We start from the raw sequence: 14,999 nt of genomic DNA on the forward strand, positions 1-14,999 counted from the left end.
AAAGCTCTGAAAGGGATCCTATTTCCAACAATATCATTCACCACTGTCATCATCATTATTGTGGTATATGGCCTCTGCCATCCTCTTGAGTTAAAGGAATGGGGTAAGTGATATTCCTTTGTTAAAATAAATGTCAAATAATATTTTGATAGTAACCACTGTTTGTTTAGGAACAGGGGTCTCCCTGTCTCTCCAGCTCTTTAATGAAAAGAAAATGCATTGTCAGGTTGGGATACAAATTTTATCAGGAGAGATGAGCAGACAAAATTGGAACTGGAACAATATAAAATTGAAACTGATAACCAGAAAAATATATGTTTTATTTATTAAAGACCTGGAGAGATGGGGGGGATCGAGGGGGGTGTTATTGAACAAACACTCAATAGAGTAAATAGTGCTTTAACCTTTTAACAAAGTATTTTGTTTTGACCAAGAAATATCACTTACCTTGAAAATTATCTTTACAACAACATATTTATAGGCGGAACCACCATGTGCATCCAGCTTGGCCGAGCATCTAATCTGAATGTAAACAATAAATTGTCACTGCACTAGAGATTCCTAAGTTCTGGGGCTGCGTGGGGCAGCGCTCGTCAGACAGGGTGAACGTTTGGCTGTGTTTGGGGGACGTAAGCCTGGCAGGTAGAGCCATCTTTGTTGCTGCCCCTGCACCAGCTCTAACCAATTCTGACCTGAGATCAGATTCTAAAAATGTCTTCTTCATCCTGACAGTTTTCTGAAAAAGCTATGTTTATATGTCAGTCGTTCTTCGATTTTTCAAAAATAGCAGACCTACAAGCTCGTAGCGCGCCACTCGGTGGCGCGCTATGAGCTTGTAGATCTGCTATTTTTCAATAGTTAAAGCACAACATAATGCTAACACCAAATGAATGGGGCTAATGAAGGCATTAGAGCTATGGATCAGAGATACTGTAAGGCTACATCCTCTAGACTCTAGTGTGATGACAAACCTTTTAGCCCGGGACCCAAACTACGTGGCATAAAGAAAAAGCTTGTAGTTCGGCTATTTTCACTACTTCTTAAACATTTGTTTTCTAATTTATGGAATTTCTTAGACTTTTCTTTTATTTCTTCCTGAAATTACAGATTTTCTTTGTTTACTTTTCAATTCATGAAAAATTTAGCTTTTCTTTGGGAATGTTTTATGTAAATGTTTTGAAATAATAATAATGAAAAACTAAATGTAGGAAGCAAAAAAGATAAGGGACCCATAAAAATGTTTCCGCGACCCACAAATGGGTCCCAAACCACTGTTTGGGAGCCAGTGCTCTAGTGTACTGTGTAGGCAGATCTGCAGGCCACAGCTTATCATAAACATTAAATATGGACAGTACATCTGCAGTAAGAAAAAAGAGGAACATATCTAACCACAGGAAAAAACATTTAACAGTTGTTGCCTTGGCAGGCTCCAAAAATGATGCCAGTGAAAATCACAGTAGTCTATGAGCTAAAAGCACCAGAGGCAACAAGGCAATAAGGCATAATCTTTGTTGTGGTGAAGAGTCACTTAGTTTCATAGCTTCATTGCTAACTCTTATCTTCACTTTGTAGAAGAGAGACTTAGCAAGTCGGCAAAACCATTTGCCGACTTGGCAAGCTCAGGACTTCAAGACATCTCAAGCGAGCTCAGCTGTCATGACTCTCCAGGAGGCCAGTGAGGCTTACCTAGACACCAATCTGGGTGCCATCCAGCATCCAGCTAGCCCGTGTGTGGAGAGCCCGTTTAACCCTTGTCTGGCCTATATAATATACAAGTTTCAGCTTCTGCTGTATGTCCTGTTCCCATAGGGTCACATTCACATAGCTACTTCTACGTGCTGGATGGGAATCCCTTTTTGATTTTGGGTTTTTACCTTTCAAGACGGGAACCCATTTTTGGGTTGTTCAGGAATTAGAAGGCATTTTTTGAATTGACCTTATAGGTCTAAATGGGTTAAGAAGACTCAGCCAAGGGTTCTTTATCTATAGCCTCTCAGATGTGTAGACCCAGATATAAATGATTCCTGGTCCTGGATGATTCACCTGGCCTCCCAAAACACTTGACCCGATCCTCTTTAATCTGTAAGAAACATCATATTCGATACATAATGCAATGATGTTTTCTAATACATTCGAAACTTAAACATTTGAGATACGAACAGTAAGATACAAAATGAAAACTAAAATAGAGAACTGTCTCTCTCTATTTCTCTCTCTCTCTAGGCCACGCTTGCATGGGTTATCACGTGTGCTGTTGGTGATCGTTATGATAAAGGTAATGTGTGTGTGTTAAGTGCACATAGAGGGCACTCGAGTGGCGCAGTGGTAAAGTAACTGTCCACCACCGCAGAGTTCAAATCCACTGCGGTGCATCCGGCTTTGTCGAGCATATATAGTACGAACAGAATTGGCCTGTGTTCGGGGGGACAGAAGCCGAGTGGGGAGGGCGATATGTCACTGTACGACGTACTCCTACAGGCTGGGGCAGCAGGAAATGTTGAATGGGAGTAGAACGGAAGGTACGTCCTCCCAGTGGGACTCCTCACGGGCAGGTGAGCCAGTAGGGTACAACAGCAGTGACAACACACAGAAATGTGTGCGGAGAAGAATTAATTAGCTTGATGACAAAATTTGGAATAAAAAAGCTAAAATAATTTGATATGAGAATCCAAAAATGTAAACAACAAACACGTTTGTTTACAAACATTCTGGTCTATTAGACAACCTGAGTTCAGCATATTGTATTGAATCTACCTCAAGTAAAACAGAATATACAAGTTGCACCATGGGTACTATGCAGGACAGTGATTTATCTCCTGTTTTACTCCCCATTTAGACAATGAGCCCATGATAAGTTTCATTGGAAAGCGTCTGGGGGGCTTATTGCTGTCCATAAGTTTCCTGGTTTGTATATACAAGTGCTGCTGTGGCGACGACAGCGACAGCGACACCAAAACACCAGAGGATGCAGAACAACCTCCAGCTTCCAACCAAGATGGAGGGCAGGTAATTTATGTCAGCACTTCCCACTGGTGGGCCGTGGTGTTTTTAGACAATGCGTTTTAACTTTTAACTGTGATGTAGATAAATAGGAACTGAAAGTGAAAGTATATCGTTTGATTACATATGATGTCAGATGGGTGGGCCACGAACACCTTTGAGAATTTGAAGTAGGCACTGATCCACAATAGGGTGGATTCTGCTGTCTTAAGTTATGTCAAAGTGAATAGGACTGTGTCTGGTATGCTTTCCTTCAGCAAAGTCACAGGTGTTGTCTCCTGTGACGTTGCTGTCTCCTGTGACTTTTACATGCAGGCCCTCACAAGGCCAGCATGTAAAACATGTCACATGTTTGTAACGACAATTTTTTTCCACTGTCCATATTCTATTGCTGTTCTATTACATACAACCCAGTGATGTTCATCTAACGCCTGCCACCAGGTGTCCAATAATCATACTACAAAATAACCAACATAATATGCCTACAACATAAATGATCCTACGTTTTTATTGTATAAATTGTACTTTTGGTAAAATCTGGACCCCGCCTTATGTTTGACTTGTAGCTTTGTAAAAAACTAAAATGCTCAACCTGTGCTCCTGTTTGCTAGGAATCAAACCAACTTCATCAGCCCAACAAGCCAACGGTTCCTTCATACAACACTTGCCCTCCCAGTCCCACCCCTCCCAGCTATCAGAGTCCAGGATTCAGTAAAGTAAGAGCTTCTCTCAGTGCAAAATAATGTCCCATTTCACTTAACCTAACAGTCCGGCAGTCGAGGTGGACGGGTGGGAAATTTGGTATATCTTTTTTTATTGGCCGAAAAGCAGGAAGCAAGTGGATTCATGAATGTATGTATATAGACAATATTTTAGGCCAATAAAAAAGACTATATACCAAATTCCCCACTTTAAACAAAAGAAGCCTGTCGGAGCATTTGTTCATATGAATAGACACATTCATTTCAAATGAAAGTCTACCTAAAGTAAAATCCTTGGGTCACATCTCTTGTAGGTTGTTGTTCATATGAAGAAGGTCGATCCTCCTCAAAATCTGACTGTTGCTCACCCTAAGGTTTGTTTATGCATTAAACACACACAGACTATACAAAACATCAATTTCAGGCCAGTTGATCTACTGTTTGGTGATAGTCTGTTCTTTAGAACTGTCTACTAGTGGTGAGAGCATAACGTATATTTGCAGTGAGCAAATAGTTGTTTTCCTGACAATTCCTGAGACTTTGTGAAATAATCTCACCACTTTAACAGCTTAATATGGACATGCGGTACATCTATCCAAACCAACAACATGCAACATGATGAGAGTTAGAGTACACAACCTTTTATAACCCTGAATTCAGAAAAGAAAGCACTAGTGAAAACATGTACATCCTCCTACACACAGCATACTCTGCAATACATCCAGGAGCTAACATTTACAGCTATATATGCTAGCAGCCTCAGTGCTATGCTGATCTGTTCTATTGTTGCTCAACACAGAGCCCTGTGCACCCGGTGTACAATGGCGTCACTCCACGGAGTCCAGGTCCACGGAGTCCAGGCAATGTGGCTGGTGCTTCCTCACCGTACCGACAGGTACTGTGTAAAGTAGTCTTTTCCCAATCAGTAGGCGTTCCCACATAACTTCCGGCACGCATACACGCATACCCTCTATTGTTGCTCATGTCATGTCACTTGTTTAAATGTCATTGTTCTAAGGAGATGCACGGTGGTAACAAAACATTTTTCTATTGTTGCTCAACACAGAACCCTGTTCCTGTGGCGAACACTCCACGGAGTCCACGGATTCCAGGCAATGTGATCGGTGCTTCCTCACCGTTCCGACAGGTACTGTGTCTACAGCACTGGTCCTCAATGTCGACTGTAGATCTGCTATTTAAAATCAGACCCGTCTGAAGTGAGTGGTGCTGTACTGTACTATACTCGTACGTACTGCCTCCCTGGCCTCTGTGTGTGTGAGACGCTGCTCAACAGTGCCATCCAGTGGTATTAGCGAGGTGTTTCATGTGTCCATGCTCGGACACGCGTCCAACGCGTACACATACACAATACATACAGAATATCTTTATTGTCATTGTACAAGACAACCAAATTGATTTGCAATCCAGCTTAGCAAGTGCATTTAAAACAGAAGACATAATACTCTATATAAAATACATACATTTAAGACATATTGCACAGTAAGTCCCTTTAGTCCATAAAGTGTCAAGTGTCAGAGTTCAAGTGTCAGTGTCTGGGGTAGAAACTATTTTTCAGTCTGTTCGTCCTTGCATTGATGACCTTATAGCGCCTCCCTGAGGGCATAAGTTGCAGCAGGTGATGACGTGGGTGGGATGGGTCCTTGAGGATGCTGTTGGCTCTTCTGCTACAGTGTCTCTTGTAGAGGTCCTCCAGAGATGGACATGCCATGATCCTCATCATCATACATCATCTCATTCCGGCCAATCGAATTTGTGTCCTCACCTTCATCTTCAATGTTTGTGTTTACACGAACACTCTTGTATTAGCACTTACACTAAAAGCTGGACATACTGTAGGTGCCCCTCAAAAAATAAGAAATCAATCAATCAATAATCGTGATATTGATTTGAAGTCATATCAATCGCACGATATATGATCAAGTGTGAGATCAGTCTTGCCCAAATATGGAGTTCCACACGGCTCCAAACTGACTTCCAAGCAAGTAACAGCCGGGTGCTGCCTACAGTATGAATGGACTGTGACAGTATTTCATATTAATCGATTATGAACACTAGAAGTTGATTCACTGATAGAAATTATTTGTGTCTTTTAATTAATATATTATATTTCAATTATATTGTTTTTTTTTTATGTTTGTTAAACATTGTTTCATAATTTAGTATATATTCTTGTCTTGTTTTATCACATAGAAAACTCTTCAGGCGTAATAGACGTGTTCTGTGTGCGTGTGATTCTCTCTGTACAGGGACCAGATCTGGATGACGGGCCACGCTTTGAGCCAAAGGAGCTCCAAAACGTCCGGCTCCCCCTCAGCTCAGACTCTCACATCTGTGACGTGTACACCTCTAAAAAACTCAACTTTCTGTAAGGCAGTGGTTCCTAAACCTTTTTAGCTCGAGACCCAAAAGAGTCATTTGATGTCTCCCCCGGGGGACCCAAACTTGTGAAAAATGAAAATTGCAGATTTACAAGCTCACCTTGTGAGCTTGTAGTTTCCACTATTTCACTTTCAATTTTCTGAAACAATTTTTCTAATTCATGACATCTCTTAGATTTTTGTATTTATCTATACAATTCGTTAGATATTTTTTTAATTTGTTTTAATTCATGATTTCTTTAAAAAAAATATTCTTTTGGACATTTTTTGAAAGATCTCTTGAAATAACAATTAAAAACAAACTGTAGGAAACAAAAAAGTAAAGGGATAAATATTTAGTTGCGACCCACAAAATGGGCCCACGAGATGATCCACTGTTTGGGAAGGTGTCGGACTCGGAAGTCTTGGGACTCACTTGTGGGGCATCGGCCCATTTTGTGGGTCGACTCGCAACTAAATATCCTTTTATTTTTAGAGGGTCGGGTGTGTGGGAGTGTCATTGGAGTAAGAGCAGACCTGAAGGTATCAGTGCAGTGTCATGTATGCGCTTTAAAGGGGACCTATTCAAAATAAATGTTTTTGTTTTTTCTACTTTCAAAATGAGCTGCCGGCAACTCGTGATACATTACTTTTTATTGTTGTTATGCAACGTTTATTATATTTTATTCTTAAAGTTAGACTTCATACCCATGGTATATGGCTAATATACCACACCTATCACCAAATAGATTTGACCGATCTTGTTTTATATTATGCATTATAAGTTGTTGACATAATATATTCTAAGTTCAGGGTTCATAATTCTTTGTGGGACACATTCTGAGTGTGATGGCTGATGGGAGGCCGCTTAAATGAGCTCCTGTGAACTGTAACGTAACGTAATGCAACGTGAGAGGAGAGAGACTCTCACTCTTAATTATTGAGGCCTCCTTATTATCTCCGGCAGGCCAAAAGTGCTGAATGATAAGATAGTATTGGAGATTATGTTTTTGTCCTAGTCCGTGTGTCTGTATGACTGTGTGTAATTGCTGAGCTAATTTTGCAAACAACTCGATCAATCACCTCCACATTTTACGTGCACACTGCCAGTAGGCCAAGGAAAACACTAAATGTTTAGTGTAGTGAGACTATACCAGACTGATTTACGTTCTGGCCTATAACTCTTGGACTGCAGGTCATACAATTCTAAACCATGTAGAATACATGTATTTGATACAGCCATACCCTATCCTATACCATAGTTTGTAGGAGGGGCCTATGTACAGAAACATGCCAGAAATAATTAACTCATCATCCAACAAACCCCAAATGTGACACTCCTATTGAGGGGCCACACACACACACACACACACACACACACACACACACACACACCTCTGTAGAGCACATTTCCATGAGCGCAGGGAAAAGTTCTCACCTTGAAATCTTTTACCATTCAAGATGTTTTTCTCTGTTAACAGCTTTTACATTCACATTGATTCCATAAGGTGTAGTTCCAAAACCAATCTAAACAATACCTCATTTTATAGCCCTGATTCTCTACTTTTATATTAAACGAAAAAACTAAAATGATAACATTTTGAATGATCAAGACTTATAGGCCACAACATGAAGTGATCTAATATAGTGACACCATGATGCCGATTGGTGTTATAATTTCAGATTGTTAACCTCGCTATTAAATTGTGTGGTTGAATAAATTGGTGCCGTTAAATTTAATATACTGTGGATACCACACTAAATACAATATTGGTATTGGTGTTGAACTGTATGGAGCCCTAATGTCCATTGCTGCGTGTTCCCATAAAAGGGGGGAAGGCCACAGTGATCATAGCATTGTTGCTGTAGACGAGGAACTGCAGGACGTTTTTCTTTGTAAAAATGGATTGAGATTGTTGTATCTTGTTGTACCTTGATGTATTCCTTCTGCACTGTGCATGAGAATAGCATGAATGAACCACCAGGCCCAGGGGACCAAACATATACCCCCTCAGGAGACTGATACTGTAACTCAACAGTCAAAAACTGTTTAAAGAGTTGCGTTTCTGGTTGAACCTCACCTGGATTAAATATTGCACTAACTAGCACTAACTAATACACTACACTTGCCTTAAATAGGAATTCACAAGTGACTCGCAAATGTAATGAACTACTAATGCCGTTACTAACTACTATTAACTGTTAATGTTTGTCATTGCTGTAATTTACGACTGCTTAGAAATGAACTTGTGGTCGTCTTCATGATCAGAACCTTGACCTGCTCCTGAGAGAAATGTTACATTAACATTTCATGGACACATGGATGTAAAGTACGGTAGGCTACGATCAAAATCAACCACAGGACTTTGGTGATTGTGGTGAAAACCGCTAAGCCAATAAAGCCATCCTTCCCAGACTGCCTCAGTTCATACTGTATTTGTAATTTACGTACTGTATGTGCCTCTATTGCTGTATAGAGCACACCAGCAGGTTCCTTTTTTTATATTTATTTAGAGTCAATGTGACCTTTGTCTGCGCTGAATTATATATGTTCACTATATGAGAACATGTATAGACAATAAAGTGATCAATAAAGGGAACTGCTACCCATAGTTGTGTATTGTTTCTAAATGCCACAATGTTTCTTGCTTCTGTGTGGGGTGATATATCACTGTGTGGGCCTGGGGTGATATATCACTGTGTGGGGTGATATATCGCATCACACTGTTTGTCTGCCATGATATAAAACTGTGCAAATCCAACACACCAGAAACCCTGGTATACAAGGTAGCAAGCTAATAACTTGTTCCCACACCACTCATTCAAACAAACAAACAACAGAACAGATGTTACTATAAGATCCCTGAACATTTTAAATTGTCGTTCCAGTATTAAGCTGAGCTGCCTTGACATGACTCGTCAATCATGACTATCACTATGACAGCCATGCCAAACAATGTCCATGTTGGATGTGTCCAAATATGGAGTTCTATGATGTCAGACTGGTTTCACATGGATGCAGTGAACGACACCAAAAGGTTATGACCTACGGGGTGACGTTGCTTCGTTGATGAATTTGGTCCTCAAAAGGCAGGTCACCAGCCAGTGACTTGTTCATAAGAGTACACTTTGCTGAAGGTCTGTCGCTATGTTTCGTGGAGTAGCAGTCACAGGAGGCACAGGGGGAGCCCCGGCCAACAAGCCAGAGTTGTATGAGGAGGTGAAATTGTACAAGAACGCAAGAGAACGAGAACAGTATGACAATATGGCTGATCTGTTTGCTTTGGTCAAGACTGTCCAAGCCCTGGAGAAGGCTTACTTCACAGACTGTGTCACACCTACTGTGTACACGGCATCGTGTTCCAGACTTCTGGTTCAGTACAAGGCTGCTTTCAAACAGGTGCAAGGCTCTGACGTGGGCTCCATTGATGACTTCTGCAGGAAGTATAGACTCGACTGCCCACTAGCCATGGAGAGGATCAAGGAGGACCGACCGATCACCATCAAGGACGACAAGGGCAACTTGAACCGCTGCATTGCAGATATCGTGTCTCTCTTTATCACGGTGATGGACAAGCTGAGATTGGAGATACGGGCCATGGATGAGATCCAACCGGACCTGCGGGAGCTGATGGAGACCATGAATAGAATGATCACCATGCCTCCCGACTCAGAGGCCAAGGAAAAGGTCAACCTCTGGTTGACCACGCTCAGCAGCATGTCCGCCTCCGATGAGTTGGATGACTCCCAGGTGCGACAGATGCTGTTTGACCTGGAGTCGGCCTACAACACCTTCAATCGTTTCCTCCACTCCTCCTAAACCGGCCCTAGTCGTCCATGCATATATCCAGATTCTTGCCTGTCTGACTGACGTCTGTCTCAGAAAAGGGAACAAACACCCTAGCTTTCCATTGGTGGTGTGTACATATACATGCCCCAGTTGCTTCTTTATATGCCATCATGGCCATGTGTTCTCTGCCATCTAAAATGAAAAGCACTTTTCAGTCCACCGTTTCTGATACGGAGGTGGCACCCTGTCTTCTCGTTGTCCGCTCCAGACCAGAGCCTTGTCCAACAGGCTCCTGCAAGAGGCTCCATTCACCGTATTCACATGTCTTGCCATTAAGTTAATGAAATGCCACCGCGCTTTTTCAATGTGAAATGCCAACATGGCCGCCGTGTGAGTATGGTCTATTAGTGTTAATTGTACCCAGGACCATGTGATTACAACTTCTGCTTTATTTGCTCTCTCGTTAACCCATTTGAAAAAAAGATTTATTTCCTCTGGGATGCTTCTGTGTTTATTTTTACTAACACCACTACATGTTTATGGTGCTGTCATAGGTGCTCGGTCTTGTGTTTTCTTTCCCCATCTATGCTGTTTCATGCTTACTGATAAAGTACACTTGAATTGACAGATCTTCTGTTTGTGTCTTCAATGTCAGCCATATATAGGAATTTGCTTTAAAGTAATAATTTACCGAAAATGACTTATTTTCTATCAATTACACACCCGTTCATGGGGTGTATAATTGATGGAAAATAAGTCATTTTTGGTGAACTACTCCTTTAATGGACATCTTAACTATAAATGCCCTCTGTGTCTCTGTGTGTGTACGTCTGAAATCCACGTAACACGAGAACCATTCGCTCCACCGACTTCAAATTCAAAACACGCATTCCACCCCACCACAGGGGTTGCAGTGCCCAGTGTCGAGTCAGTCGGTTGTCCAGAACCGCCCCAAAAGGTTTCTGACCAGGCTCTAGGCAGGGCCCCTACCAAGTGTCCATATATGGAACTGGCATGTGCTGACATCATTCTGACGTCTGCATAGACTCCATATGTGGGCATGCCTGACAAAGAACGTTGGAACATCGTTCCAGGTAGGCCAGTGCCCAATGGGCACCGCTCTAGTAACAAAAAAAGTGTTTTAATGGTGATTTTACGATTTCATATTTAAGCCTTCATGAATTATATTATTTGGGTCTGGGAGAATGGTTTTGGAAAATGTGATGCTGATAGTCTGATTGACAGGTTTATCTATCGATGCAAAACCATTTTGCGAGAGGGGGTGGCTGTTGGAGACCAGAGTAGCCTACTTAAATGATGACTTATTTTTTCGTTTATATTTATTTATATTTGAAAGAATTCAAGAAAGAATAAACAAGCAATAAATAATGAACTGCACTTTTGGTCCCCCCACAAAAACACAAGAGGGAAATGCAAGAAATTCACATCATAAAATACTTTCTAATGAAAAAAGAGATATAAACATGTTTAACATAGAATTTGTGACTTACACAATTTATGTGAGTCATAAATGTTCTTGGCCCCTCAGCGTTGGGACAGTTTGCAATGCATTGCCAGCATGTTTATGCATTCCATTTAGATTGAAATCACATTTCCTGTTGGAGATACAAAGGAACACCCAGGGCCACAAATAAATACAAGACTTACACATAAACCTCACTTGTGACACTTAGTCTCCGGAAAAAGAAAAAACGTACTAGGTACCAGTACCCCCACCCTAATGTTGGATGTGAGGGGCAGAACCTTTTTAACCCTTAATTATTTGATAACTAAATGGGCAGAACAGCTCTGTCCAATCCCCGTTTGTCACAAAATTACTGTAGGCCTACACAATAGTGATAATACTGACACATCTGTATGACTCCAACCATATGGATGTTTCATAATGTGTTCTTTGTATATTTCTTAAAAGTCTTTGTAATTATATGTTCTTTGGGTGATCACATATCCTCGTTACGTGACAATTTTTATTAGTGAAAAAATTCACATAAGTTGTCCCTTTATAGAAATGACTCTCTTCAACAGGGGTGGAGCCATGCACAATCCACCAGCAGTAGATACCGAGTAAGGCTGGGACCGAGGCTAACTAGATACAGGAATTTAAATTAGTCTTAATTGCCACCGCTTCCTAACAGACAGTCCATGCTTAACAGAGGGACAGTTCACTAAAAGGTAGGTCTTTGAAAACTTTTATTTATAGGCTATGCGTTATGCAAAACAACTCAATTTGTTCATATGAAGAAGTGCTAATATTCTCATCTTTTGAGGCCCCCAAAGCCTTGTAATTATGAGACATGCTTTAAACTGTTTTCATTTAATTGATTTAATTACATTAGTTACCAAGTTGATAACAAAGTGGCTTTAACTGCCGTTAAGCCCAAAATGTGACCAAGACGTGTGTGCACAGTTCAGTTCTATTTAACCCATTCTGGGCGGGAACCCCTTTTGGTGTCTTACCCCCTCAGGCCGGGAACCCATATTTGGGTTCTGTACAGTATGTACAGTATTCAAAAATTACAAAAACATTATGCTGCTATATAAATATTTGAAGTTTTTCAGAAAACTTAGGTCAGGCTTTAGAAGGCGTTTTTAGAATCTGCCTTAGGCCTAAATGGGTTCATTTGGCTATACGTTTAAAATAAATATCACAATATTCATAAAATGTACAAACCTTCTTATCACATACCCTTCCATAGGTTATGATGGAAGTGAAGGTGTGTGTTGATGGCTTCCCACGAGTAGTCTGTGGTGTTACTGACAACACAACCTGTCAAGAAGTGGTCATTGCACTGGCTCAATCCCTTGGTATGTATTTGTGTGGTTTGAAAAGGGGGGAGATGGATTTAAAATGTTCAACTAAGATGATGACCACTTCTGTCTTACATTCTGTTCAGGTCAGCCAGGCCGTTACATACTGAGGGAGAAATTCAAAGATTTTGAGAGGAGCATGGCCCCGAATGAACACATTCTGGAGTCGCTGAAAAGATATGGTGTGCAGTCACGGGAGGTCCAACTCACTCTCCTTCACAACACAGCATATCACCTTGAGGGAGCAAGCAAACCGAAAAGCAGCAGATACCAGCCTGGCCCACAGCTGAGAAAGAAAGACGCTGGGGCTAGAATGCGGCGTGGTAGCGGTTTGCAAACTCTGCATCGTCAAAGCTTGCCACCACTGTCCCGCCTGCGACTGGATGCTGAGCAGCCACCAGAGGATGTGAAAAGGCCCAAAAGAAAATCTTTGACGCTGATGGAGGAGGCTTGGGGATGGCTGGAGAACCTGGGAAAAGGCAGAGCTCATTATTCAACCTCCGACAGCAGCAGCAAGAACTGCAGCTCTATGGATGTGTCCGTTACTGTTCACAGTGACACCTCTGCCTCAAGCACTTTGCCGAGCAAAGGGAAAGGGAAAGGGGAAAAAAGTGGACAATCCCTATCTGATGTGGATCAACAGATCTCCTGCTGCATGAGAAATCAGTACAGGGATAAGGAAAGCAAACATTCTGAGGAATCTGCAGCTGTGGGGACAGCTACAATGAAAGCTGAAGACCCATCACGTTCAAGCAGCAGCAATGACATCGAAGAGGAGAAAAGGAAACTCAGAGAGACCATTAGGCGGCAACATTCTTGCTTGCAAGAGCTACAGGTTCAGATAAAGATGACAGACAAACAAATCAGGGAGCTGGAGGAAAAACAGAGGGCCAGGAAGGCTGAGGAGGACACTCAACAGAAAGTTATTGAAGAGGAGACAGAGCAGCTGTTGTTTTGGGAGAACGAACTAAAGGCGGAGGAGGGTTACGGGAACGACTTGCAGGTTCAGTTCATGGAGATGAGGGGTAACGCTGTGGAGTGCAAAGCCAGGTTGGAGGAGTACAAAAGCAAAATGCAAGGGTTTGAATTGAATAGGGTTCAAAATGTAGTGCAAGAGAGACGAGATACGACTACAAGGAAGAGTTCAGCTAACACTGCCACAGAGAGTTTAACTGCAAATAAAGTCCTCAACCAACAGAGATCACATCTTACCAGCGATGTAAATATCGACAGGAAGTTCCCACCCAGAGACGATTTAAGTCTTCCTCATGCTCTAGTTCATCCCAACGTGATAAAGCCACGCCGGCCCACGGGTCCAACAGAGCTTAGGGAATGGTGGACACGCTGGTCTGAAGCACAAAGCCATCCATCCGAGACTAAACCCAAGGTGATACATCGCTCAGAGCTCACAATATATCTCAGTACCCATGTTTAGATAGCAAAACAGAAGTTTTAATCAAATTAAGTGTTGTACTACTTCCGTAGTTGTTTCTCATGTTGCCACTGATGTAGTCATGAAACATCCAAGTTCCTCAGTTTAATCACAAAGTGTTTTTTGGGTAAAACAAAGTTGTTTAAAAGTTTTTTAGTAATCATTGCTAGTTTATTCAGCATTTACCACATCTCTATAATAAACAGAATATAAATTTCAGGTGAGGTGGGTTGCAAATCTACCAGTAGATCACAAAGGCTGTGCAGGTAGATCACAGGACATGTCCCTAAAGAATATTTAATTTAAATAATTAAAAACTATTTTTGGAATCTGCCACTTGAGTTAAAGGTGACTTAAGAAACCCCCTAACTATTAGATTTCTCCCCCTCTATTTCCCATTCCAAGTGCATTTGTCCTATATGTATTGCCAGCGCCCCTATTCTAAAGCCCCATCAGGTACATATTTAAACTATTTTCACCAATGGTGGGTAGATCTTGTTGAGCTGATCATTTTTTAAAGTAGCTCTCACGTCATAAAAGTGTGGGCACCCTAGTGTTTCAATTTTGTCTGCCTTAATTTGATCACTTCCATGTGCTCCTGTATGAGTTTGGGTAAAATGAATGTCCCCAACTGAAACTCTAATTTCTTTTTACTAAAGAGTTAGTTAAGCATTTACACAAGCTTCAAGCACCATTTTATACTTTGTTGTAATGCGAAAGTGGCCCATCCACAAGCTCAATGTATCGCAGGACAACATGCAAGCTGGTTAAACATAATTAAGGTTAAACATTAGCATTTTTGAAGTTATTTTAAAAAAAATTTAACTCACTTCTGACATTAAGTGATTGAAATAAAAGAAAGACATGTA

The 14,999-nt window shown here is 41.3% G+C and overlaps 3 protein-coding genes across 3 annotated transcripts; all 3 read left to right on the forward strand.

Moving 5' to 3' along the window:
* The first annotated feature begins 2,250 nt into the window (after nt 1-2,250).
* On the forward strand, nt 2,251-6,373 carry LOC310862286 (uncharacterized protein). Its single transcript, XM_083770108.1, has 7 exons — nt 2,251-2,275; nt 2,837-3,006; nt 3,612-3,716; nt 4,016-4,075; nt 4,501-4,596; nt 4,768-4,848; nt 5,969-6,373. The coding sequence occupies exons 2-7, from the start codon at nt 2,848-2,850 to the stop codon at nt 6,089-6,091; spliced, it is 624 nt and encodes a 207-aa protein (XP_083626234.1). The 5' UTR covers nt 2,251-2,275; nt 2,837-2,847; the 3' UTR covers nt 6,092-6,373.
* A 2,854-nt stretch (nt 6,374-9,227) lies between these two features.
* LOC310861224 (vacuolar protein sorting-associated protein 28 homolog) lies at nt 9,228-9,899 on the forward strand (the record flags this gene model as incomplete). Its single annotated transcript, XM_083768580.1, has 1 exon — nt 9,228-9,899. One exon carries the CDS (start codon nt 9,228-9,230, stop codon nt 9,897-9,899), a length of 672 nt encoding a protein of 223 aa, XP_083624706.1.
* Nucleotides 9,900-12,592: 2,693 nt separating this feature from the next.
* rassf11 (Ras association domain family member 11) lies at nt 12,593-14,233 on the forward strand (the record flags this gene model as incomplete). The annotated part of the gene is made up of 2 exons (XM_083769144.1): nt 12,593-12,695; nt 12,785-14,233. 2 exons carry the CDS (start codon nt 12,593-12,595, stop codon nt 14,131-14,133), a joined length of 1,452 nt encoding a protein of 483 aa, XP_083625270.1. The 3' UTR covers nt 14,134-14,233.
* Nucleotides 14,234-14,999: the final 766 nt, after the last annotated feature.

The sequence above is a fragment of the Protomyctophum parallelum genome, assembly GCF_964188405.1.
Source record: "Protomyctophum parallelum genome assembly, chromosome: 7".
NCBI classification, from domain to species: Eukaryota; Metazoa; Chordata; class Actinopteri; order Myctophiformes; family Myctophidae; genus Protomyctophum; species Protomyctophum parallelum.